The sequence below is a fragment of the Haliotis asinina genome, chromosome 3 (genome assembly GCF_037392515.1).
Source record: "Haliotis asinina isolate JCU_RB_2024 chromosome 3, JCU_Hal_asi_v2, whole genome shotgun sequence".
In the NCBI taxonomy this organism is placed as follows: domain Eukaryota; kingdom Metazoa; phylum Mollusca; class Gastropoda; order Lepetellida; family Haliotidae; genus Haliotis; species Haliotis asinina.
Window position 1 is genome coordinate 7,242,565 of NC_090282.1, and position 10,661 is coordinate 7,253,225.

Below are 10,661 nucleotides of genomic sequence, written 5' to 3' on the forward strand. Positions count from 1 at the left end.
CCACGTGTGTGTAGTTTGTATGTTTTACCCTGATTAAATACAATGTGTCTCCCTCACCACGTGTGTGTAGTTTGTATGTTTTACCCTGATTAAATACAATGTGTCTCCCTCACCACGTGTGTGTAGTTTGTATGTTTTACCCTGATTAAATACAATGTGTCTCCTTCACCACGGGTGTATGTAGTTCGTTTATGTTACCGTGATTAGATACAATGGGTCTACCTCACCACCGGTGCATGTTACGTTCTTTACAGCAGTGGGAATTGAGCATATAGTGCCTGCCTTTAGTACTTCAGGTCTAGTACCCTGTGGGTTGATCATCGTTTAGATCGTCGTCACCGTAAACGAAGAAGCGCATCCTCGATATAAAATATATTTATTGATTGCCATTAGGAATGGTTAAAAAAGACAATACCCTTCCTACCGGAGCCAGAATCAGTCGTCACATGGGCTGTAAGAATTTACAAGACAACACACAAAAGATGCACAGGAAGAGTCAGTCCTATCACAGTCCTCTGCGCACTGTAAAACATCCTCCCAGCAACCGCATTTCGCCACTGTGCCTATGCTGGATCATAGATGCTCTAAGGGCCTGGCGCACTATGCTCCTATTTCCTGACTATCCACAGCTCGTTGTACCTGTTCTTCGTCTGTAAGGGGCTACTGTAAGTGGCAAGGTAGAAGTGGCTGTTGTCGTATAGACGGGTATCACCGATGGCAGCCCTTAACTGGGCCCGCGTCTGTTTCACTCCAGACTTTGAAGTGTATCCGCCGAATGACCTGATGCAGGAATATAGCACACTCAATTTAATCATAGGCCTGTTTTGCATGTATATTAGAGGAATCACTTGCGACATGGATTGCTGTGAATTCAGCGTCTGGTTTCGGGCATTGCTGATTCTGTTTTACTGTTGCGGTAATATGTATTTTGTAAACCACTTTCACACAAGGAATTTCAGCCCAAACACTTTTCTTTAAGCAGTTTTACTGCCTTGGGCAGAAAACTGCGCTCATCGACACAAGGACCTGTTCGTTTTTTATAACGTCCCGAACACAGGCCTGTGATAATTGTGATTCTGAGACGCCTGAATTGTCCACAAACCAACTCGCAATAAAATATTAAAATATTAAATGGAATGTTTGTTCAGTTCATTGTTATATGCAACTCACTTGCTGTATACATAGGTGACTGGACTCGACACGACCTTGACCATGGGGTCAGATGGTGTGGGTGGAGCCAATTGGCTGGCCAGAGGGATGTACATATACATGCTCATGTCGGTCGTGACGTCAGATCCGGGTTCACGAACTACCTTGGTCAGGAAGGGCAGTGTAATGTTCAATGGTTTGTCTGGAAACATTACATATGGTCAGTGGCAAAACATAAATGAACGAGTGAGCAAAAGAGTGACCATCAGTGTATGGTGTTAGAACAGCCGAGGTCATTGTTCGGCAAAACAATTACATGTCTAACTTTTCATTCTGAAATCCTTTATTGTCCGTGAAATCATTTTGAAGTAAGGAAGACATACCCCATGACAAACCAATCAAAACAAAACAATTGCTTCTTTTCACCGTGCTGAATTTTCATCCCAGCCTAATCTTCCAACTCCACTCTAACTTCACTCTATGTGAAGATCTTAATCGTCCGTTTATTCAGTACTCTTCTGCATGTTCTCACTGCATACACAGATTTTATATATTGAATTGGACTGCACTACTGTGTTGTCCTATCATTGCCCGTCACATGTGGAATGTTTAGCAAAATACACGCGGTCACCTACTCTGTGTATTCAGTCCGCTCAGATAGGACAGCAGCCGGTTGAACATCTGCAAGCGAGACGATTCAAGGTTCCTGACGTCGCCGGAAGTGACAATCCATTTCTGGTTGGCATACACTCGCTCTTCATGTGTCTGTAATGGATTCAAAGATTCGTCAGTACGTTTCAGGCTTTCACATTTGTAGGTGTTTCACTCATTCATAGTTTCATTGCAATATCTTAGAGATGATAATATGGGTTGGTGAAAGTTAAAATGCCTTGTTCACAAGCGATACAAGGATATTAGAACAATTGTCCTCTGTGGTCTTGCTTGTGACACACATGTATATTTAATGAGAGGACAGATGATAATCCGGTGTGATACATGACACATGGCGGTATTGGTCTGAATATGAGGGCCAGAAACTTCCTCCTCATTGTAACCCCGGTCAGTCCACTCAGTCCCCTGACGACGAGTCAAGACGTGGTCCTGGGATACCGAATCAAAGAGCAGACACAATCCAGACACCCAGAATCCAACGAGACACAGCTCTGCAAAGCGAATTCAACGCTTGACCCCCTTTTCACATGTTAGACAATACGGAAGGTATTATCGATGAAATGGTTTTACATATTCTGTTCACAGTGTATCTTGTTAAAGAAATAAATGCATTCACTGATATCGTGTTTCCTATCATATACTCACACTGCGCTGAGCAATTTTGCTGTACGATGGGCAGTCAAAATAATAGCACATAACCGTCATGTTCTGCGCATGCGCACAGGCGGCTAGAGATAAAACAACCAAGAGACCAAGCTGAAAAACAGTATTTGACGTCATCATTCAGAACAGGGAGTACACCTGGAAAGAGAAGAAGGGAGCAATGTAATTGGATGTCGAATAAATGAGAGTGAATATGGCAGACAGCTGCTGAAAACAGAACTTCAGGTTTTGGTTACTCGCGTCATATTATGACCTCTCCTGACCAGGCCACCCGTATCCCTTTGATTTGATGACTATCTTATAACCCCTTTGATGGATATTTGATATCTCTAACATTGTGGTTCGATTCCTTACATCTACACAATGCATGGAAGTCCGCGCCTTACTGTTGCCTAATACTGATCAAGGCTTTGTACAGCCCAGCTCACTCACGTCCTGTCGACGCCATTAAAAAGTCACATGGTATTACGCTACTCGTCCAAGCAACGGACTGTCGTTATGCATCATGCGTTCCACTGACACCAGGGCAACTAAACTTACTACATATTCATATACATGATCATGATTTACCTAAGCCATGCTCCTGGGAATGGGATAATAAACTCATAGCTGGCATCTGCAAAGTAACATTAAGGGGTTTGGGGGCATAACGAAATGTCGCGCGCATCCGGTCGTGTCATCAACAAATGTGCTTGGCTAGGTGCGAATTGCCGTTGAGGAGATACATAAAATGCGTGATGGCACACTCGACTTTACAACCATCATTCAAGTCTTAGTCAGAATACGACATCATAATGCTAGATTTCATCATAACAATGACTCATAGATACTAAGACTAGTGCTGTAAAAATATCATCAAGTGCACTAGTGTGTATTTTTGTCTACAATATTTAACGTGTGTATACGCCAGCTCTGTTACTCAGATCAAATATTATATATTTACAACAGTTTCTGAAAGTATGTTTTCTGCCTTCTCTGTTGGCTCCCCATCGGCGATCTCTTGAACTCCAAGAGAACCAAGCATGGTGCTCAACCATTCCGGGAAAAAAACGTTTTTAAAGTGCTCGTGTGCAATCGTCACCATGTGATTCATAAAAAAACATTATGATGATATAATCTGTTCTTGGATGTGATGTGTCACAGGACACGTTTGGCAAAGGTACAATGTGTTTCTTTAGGACAACTTGTGTTGTCACTTTTTGGTACTAGTAATTCATAAACGCAAGGACACGATGTTGTCGAAATAGTACAACTACTTTGATTGTGGAATAAATTGTGTCCCATAATTGATTTATTTTTCAGACTTTGTATTATATTATAACATTCATTTATCATACACAGCCCGATTTAGTCAGGTATATAACTTGATAACTCCGAACTGTTGTGTATTATCATATATTGCAGAGATCAGAAATGACAACTCACAAACTTGAGGTGATCTATGTCAGTGAGGGACGTGTGATAGAACAGGTTTGGGTTTGGAGGAGCTTCATCACGAGAGATGGTAAGTGGCTCCTGATGTCAGATCGTGTGGAACGTTACGTCATGCTACAGCGAGTGACACAACAGGCTGTCAACAACAATAGATGGTGCATGTCCTCTATGTCCAAATACAAGCGCCGTGACTGATGACGTTCAAGAACATCCATGTCTATCTGACCAGCGTCAACATGCCATCATGGCGACTGGTTATACCACTCTAGTGTTCATATGATTTATCGTTCTGTAATTTTATGGAAGCTTTCGTGAATGTACAAACAACGGTTTGCGACATGTAACCATCCAAAAAGTAGATGGTGTCCACAAAATAATCCAGACACCACAACGATGGCTATTTTTCATCAATATCATTCTCGACAAGACACCATACACATGGCAATACTGAGGGTGCACAGGTGCGGTTGTCATGTCTCTTGAAATATTAAAGAATATAGTGTTTACGAAAGCTTCACTGTATTTACGTACAAAACATATCATGGCCATTTTGAATTGCAGTGGTGACGGTACCTACATATAGAACAGCGTTCAGTGGGCTTTAGAGTGTAGGTGATGTTGTGCATACTATGTCATAGGTACCCACCTAATAATTCAAAAGCTGGCTTCACAAGAATTTCGAACTGACGCCGACAGACTGGCATACAGACTGGCATTCAATACCGAACTGACGCTGACAGACTGGCATTCAATACCGAACTGACGCTGACAGACTGGCATTCAGTACCGAATCTTGTTCTCCTTAACACAATGTTTGTGTGAAATATTTATTGATAAACCAACGTAAACCGGAAACAAACAATAATAACCGAACTACCATCAACGTATGGTTTAACTTGCTCTAACCTGTCTATAATATACTTGTGGACTTACCAGTGTCGGGGGATTGTCGGGCTGTAGCACAAGGACTCAGGAAGAAAGTGGAAGTTCATGCCTTATATGTACAAGTTGTCACGTGATCAGACGCCAGTTCACCGAGTCATGTGACATGAGTGATGGACGACGTCGTGGATCAGTAGTGGAGGGTATGACAAATAATCATCAACGTCAGTGCCATTTTTCATGCCACTTTCAGCCTGTGTAACATCTGATTCATGGCGTGTCTGGCGACAATTTTGAATTAAAATATCTAACAAGCTTACTCCGGTAAACAACGGTTCATTTGGGTCGAAAAGTTGAATTGACATCTAAATCGAAAACTAATAAACATAAAATACTCAACGACTAGCCAGGTGTTCGAGAAACACATGCCGAAGTGTACGAGTACCGACAAAGTTATTGATTCATTAACCTATGCTGTGCCTTCCCCATCCTTTCTCGCACACCTGGCTGTCCCTTACTTTGCACTCGTAACGATTAGTGAACTAATTAAATGATTATTTGTTTAACAAACTTTTACTTTTTAGGCCGTTTAGGATCTTAGGACAAGCCTCACTGAGGTGATCTGATTTTTTGACTATGATCAGCGTTACATTGAGTATTGGTTTTCGAGTTACATTGCAATCCAACGGCCTGCTTTCTCTCTCTCTCTCTCTCTGTTTCTCTCTCTCTCTCTCTCTCTCTCTCTCTCTCTCACACACACACACACACTCACTCACTCACACTCTCACTGTATACCTTTATAAGAGGTTTATTATTGAACGGACGAAGCGAAGCTATCATACTGTATACATTATCTTGTACAAAGTAAGCACACTACTGTCATGTGTATGGCATTGCTTATTCTTATTGACATTCACGTTAATTAATAACATGACGCATTGTTCAGTTTTAGGTTTAAATGTTCGCTGGCTTTAGCTGTATTGTCGAACAGAGCCAGCATTGACTGGCATGGTTGTTTACTGGCCGAAGGAAAGGCAGTTCCATTACAGATTTTACAATACTATAACCCATTAAATTAGATCATATGTGATGTGAGAAGGTGCTTCTGAGGTACACATCGTGACGCACGCCTTACTCATGATGGCGGAGAGGTCAAACAGGAACCTCTTGACCTTTTAATTGTCACTGGCATTGTCATATTTCACACGGACAAAACCCATGACATTCATGCTCTTGACAATATCACATCAAAGTAGGTTACGATCAAGGCTACTATCAAGGCTAGTATTCGACAGAATGATGCCTAAAGAACTTAGACATCAACTAGGTCAGACATTTAACATCGATCTGTTTCGTAATTAAGTATTGTATTGTATTGCATCGGTATGTCAGACACAAGGATCTGAAGAATGGAGTTGTCAGCTACCACTGTGAGCTGAGACGGAATGGACAGTACCGTGTGTCCATCAAGGTTCTCGGCGACCAGTGCGTTGGTGTCCTGCATGAACACACACGCGCCTGATCAGATGTTATAGAATATTATAATGTAGAGAACTTGAGTTCATGCTACATGCAAACATGGCAATATCATACAAACATATTATCAGTAAAAGTTACAATGCCCTTATGTACGTCACAAAATAGTGCTTCCTTACTTTTAAAAATGCTATCATTTGTTATGTATCAAATAGGATCGGTACAACTGATACTAAAGCATGTCAAGAAGAAGGCAATAGTTTATGTTTGTTTTATATGGAATATTGTTACATGGTATATATGCTAAAATGAACAAATGTTGAAACCGAACCATGTTCTTCATGTTACTTTCATTTTGGGGTGGGAACTGTCCTTGGTGGGAATTGTCCTTTGTGGGAATTGCCCTAGGTGGGAGGCCAACAGATCGAAAACCAGATGATTTCCCTACAAAATGAACTATAAATGCTCACACTCGGATCAATATTTTAAAAGTTATCCGCCACGAATCATCGAAAACAGCTATCTCTGAAATTTCACACCAAAATCATGGATCACCCGATACGGCGAAAACTCACCTTTTAAATTCGTTTACTAATTCCGGCCACGTTGACGGCACCAGCGTTGGGCTGGATTCGATCGGCTGCGGCATACCGTGGGTCGGAAAAGTTACTGCAACATCTACATGTCATTTTCTCGACAGTAAGCAAGCATTTTCACCAAAATCGCCTGCAATCCTACTCACCTGTCGGTCATAAATGACCTTGACATTCAAGTGAACGGAACAGATCCGCACAAACAGACTCGGGCCATCCGAGTGGTTGAGAATAATATATACAGTGGGAATGGCCAATTCGTTGCATCCCTTCCTTTTATATAGTACTAGCGAAGGGTCTATACACCGATATCTCTTTCGAAAGCCGTTTATGGAACAGCTGCATATGTTTACCACGTGTATGATGCCGGCAGAACCCAACCTAACCTGGAACAGGAGTATATGTTTACCACGTGTATGGTACCGGCAGAACCCAACCTAACCTGGAACAGCTGTATATGTTTACCACGTGTATGATGCCAGCAGAACCCAACCTAACCTGGAACAGCTGTATATGTTTACCACGTGTATGGTACCGGCAGAACCCAACCTAACCTCAAACAGCTGCATATGTTTACCACGTGTATGGTACCGGCAGAACCCAACCTAACCTGGAACACCTGTATATGTTTACCACGTGTATGGTACCGGCAGAACCCAACCTAACCTGGAACACCTGTATATGTTTACCACGTGTATGGTACCGGCAGAACCCAACCTAACCTGGAACAGTTGTATATGTTTACCACGTGTATGGTACCGGCAGAACCCAACCTAACCTCGAACAGCCGTATGTGTTTACTAGGTGTATGGTACCGGCAGAACCCAACCTAACCTCGAACAGCCGTATGTGTTTACCACGTGTATGGTACCGGCAGAACCCAACCTAACCTGGATCAGTTGTATATGTTTACCACGTGTATGGTACCGGCAGAACCCAACCTAACCTGGAACAGCTGCACATGTTTACCAGGTGTATGGTACCGGCGGAACAAAACCTAACCTGGAACAGCCGTATGTGTTTACCAGGTGTATGGTACCGGCAGAACCCAACCTAACCTGGAACAGTTGTATATGTTTATCACGTGTACGGTACCGGCAGAACCCAACCTAACCTGGAACAGCCGTATGTGTTTACCAGGTGTATGGTACCGGCAGAACCCAACCTAACCTGGAACAGTTGTATATGTTTACCACGTGTACGGTACCGGCAGAACCCAACCTAACCTGGAACAGCCGTATGTGTTTACCACGTGTATGGTACCGGCAGAACCCAACCTAACCTGGAACAGCTGTATATGTTTACCACGTGTATGGTACCGGCAGAACCCAACCTAACCTGGAACAGTTGTATGTGTTTACCACGTGTATGGTACCGGCAGACCCCAACCTAACCTGGAACAGCTGTATATGTTTACCACGTGTATGGTACCGGGAGACCCAAACCTAACCTGGAACAGCCGTATATGTTTACCACGTGTATGGTACCGGCAGAACCCAACCTAACCTGGATCAGTTGTATATGTTTACCACGTGTAAGGTACCGGCAGAACCCAACCTAACCTGGAACAGCTGCATATGTTTGCCAGGTGTATGGTACCGGCGGAACCCAACCTAACCTGGAACAGCCGTATGTGTTTACCACGTGTAAGGTACCGGCAGAACCCAACCTAACCTGGATCAGTTGTATATGTTTACCACGTGTATGGTACCGGCAGACCCCAACCTAACCTGGAACAGTTGTATATGTTTACCACGTGTATGGTACCGGCATAACCCAACCTAACCTGGAACAGCCGTATGTGTTTACCACGTGTATGGTACCGGCAGAACCCAACCTAACCTGGATCAGTTGTATATGTTTACCACGTGTATGGTACCGGCAGACCCCAACCTAACCTGGAACAGCTGCATTTGTTTACCATGTGTTTGGTACCGGCGGAACAAAACCTAACCTGGAACAGTCGTATGTGTTTACCACGTGTATGGTACCGGCAGAACCCAACCTAACCTGGATCAGTTGTATATGTTTACCACGTGTATGGTACCGGCAGACCCCAACCTAACCTGGAACAGTTGTATATGTTTACGACGTGTAAGTTACCGGCAGAACCCAACCTAACCTGAAACAGCCGTATGTCTTTACCACGTGTATGGTACCGGCAGAACCCAACCTAACCTGGATCAGTTGTATATGTTTACCACGTGTATGGTACCGGCAGACCCCAACCTAACCTGGAACAGCTGCATATGTTTACCAGGTGTATGGTACCGGCGGAACAAAACCTAACCTGGAACAGTCGTATGTGTTTGCCACGTGTATGGTACCGGCAGAACCCAACCTAACCTGGATCAGTTGTATATGTTTACCACGTGTATGGTACCGGCAGACCCCAACCTAACCTGGAACAGTTGTATATGTTTACCACGTGTATGGTACCGGCAGACCCCAACCCAACCTGGAACAGTTGTATATGTTTACCACGTGTATGGTACCGGCAGACCCCAACCTAACCTGGAACAGTCGTATGTGTTTACCACGTGTATGGTACCGGCAGACCCCAACCTAACCTGGAACAGTTGTATATGTTTACCACGTGTAAGTTACCGGCAAAACCCAACCTAACCGGGAACAGCCGTATGTGTTTACCACGTGTATGGTACCGGCAGAACCCAACCTAACCTGGATCAGTTGTATATGTTTACCACGTGTAAGGTACCGGCAGAACCCAACCTAACCTGGAACAGCTGCATATGTTTACCAGGTGTATGGTACCGGCGGAACAAAACCTAACCTGGAACAGCTGTATGTGTTTACCACGTGTATGGTACCGGCAGAACCCAACCTAACCTGGAACAGTTGTATATGTTTACCACGTGCATGGTACCGGCAGACCCCAACCTAACCTGGAACAGTTGTATGTGTTTACCACGTGTATGGTACCGGCAGAACCCAACCTAACCTGGAACAGTTGTATATGTTTACCACGTGTATGGTACCGGCAGAACCCAACCTAACCTGGAACAGTTGTATATGTTTACCACGTGTATGGTACCGGCAGAACCCAACCTAACCTGGAAGAGTTGTATGTGTTTACCACGTGTATGGTACCGGCAGAACCCAACCTAACCTGGAACACCTGTATATGTTTACCACGTGTATGGTACCGGCAGAACCCAACCTAACCTGGAACAGCTGTATGTGTTTACCACGTGTATGGTACCGGCAGAACCCAACCTAACCTGGAACAGTTGTATATGTTTACCACGTGTATGGTACCGGCAGACCCCAACCTAACCTGGAACAGCCGTATGTGTTTACCACGTGTATGGTACCGGCAGAACCCAACCTAACCTGGAACAGTTGTATATGTTTACCACGTGTATGGTACCGGCAGAACCCAACCTAACCTGGAACAGTTGTATGTGTTTACCAGGTGTATGGTACCGGCAGAACCCAACCTAACCTGGAACATTTGTATATGTTTACCACGTGTAAGGTACCGGCAGAACCCAACCTAACCTGGAACAGCTGTATATGTTTACCACGTGTATGGTACCGGGAGACCCAAACCTAACCTGGAACAGCCGTATATGTTTACCACGTGTATGGTACCGGCAGAACCCAACCTAACCTGGATCAGTTGTATATGTTTACCACGTGTAAGGTACCGGCAGAACCCAACCTAACCTGGAACAGCTGCATATGTTTGCCAGGTGTATGGTACCGGCGGAACCCAACCTAACCTGGAACAGCCGTATGTGTTTACCACGTGTAAGGTACCGGCAGAAC

At 44.0% G+C, this 10,661-nt stretch overlaps 1 protein-coding gene across 1 annotated transcript; it reads right to left on the reverse strand.

Moving 5' to 3' along the window:
- Positions 1-359: 359 nt before the first annotated feature.
- Positions 360-4,881, reverse strand: LOC137279180 (heme-binding protein 1-like). The gene is made up of 5 exons (XM_067811669.1): positions 4,852-4,881; positions 2,467-2,622; positions 1,785-1,914; positions 1,171-1,351; positions 360-780 (listed from the first exon to the last, which is right to left on the reverse strand). The coding sequence occupies exons 2-5, from the start codon at positions 2,602-2,604 to the stop codon at positions 609-611; spliced, it is 621 nt and encodes a 206-aa protein (XP_067667770.1). The 5' UTR covers positions 2,605-2,622; positions 4,852-4,881; the 3' UTR covers positions 360-608.
- Between the last annotated feature and the right edge of the window lie 5,780 nt (positions 4,882-10,661).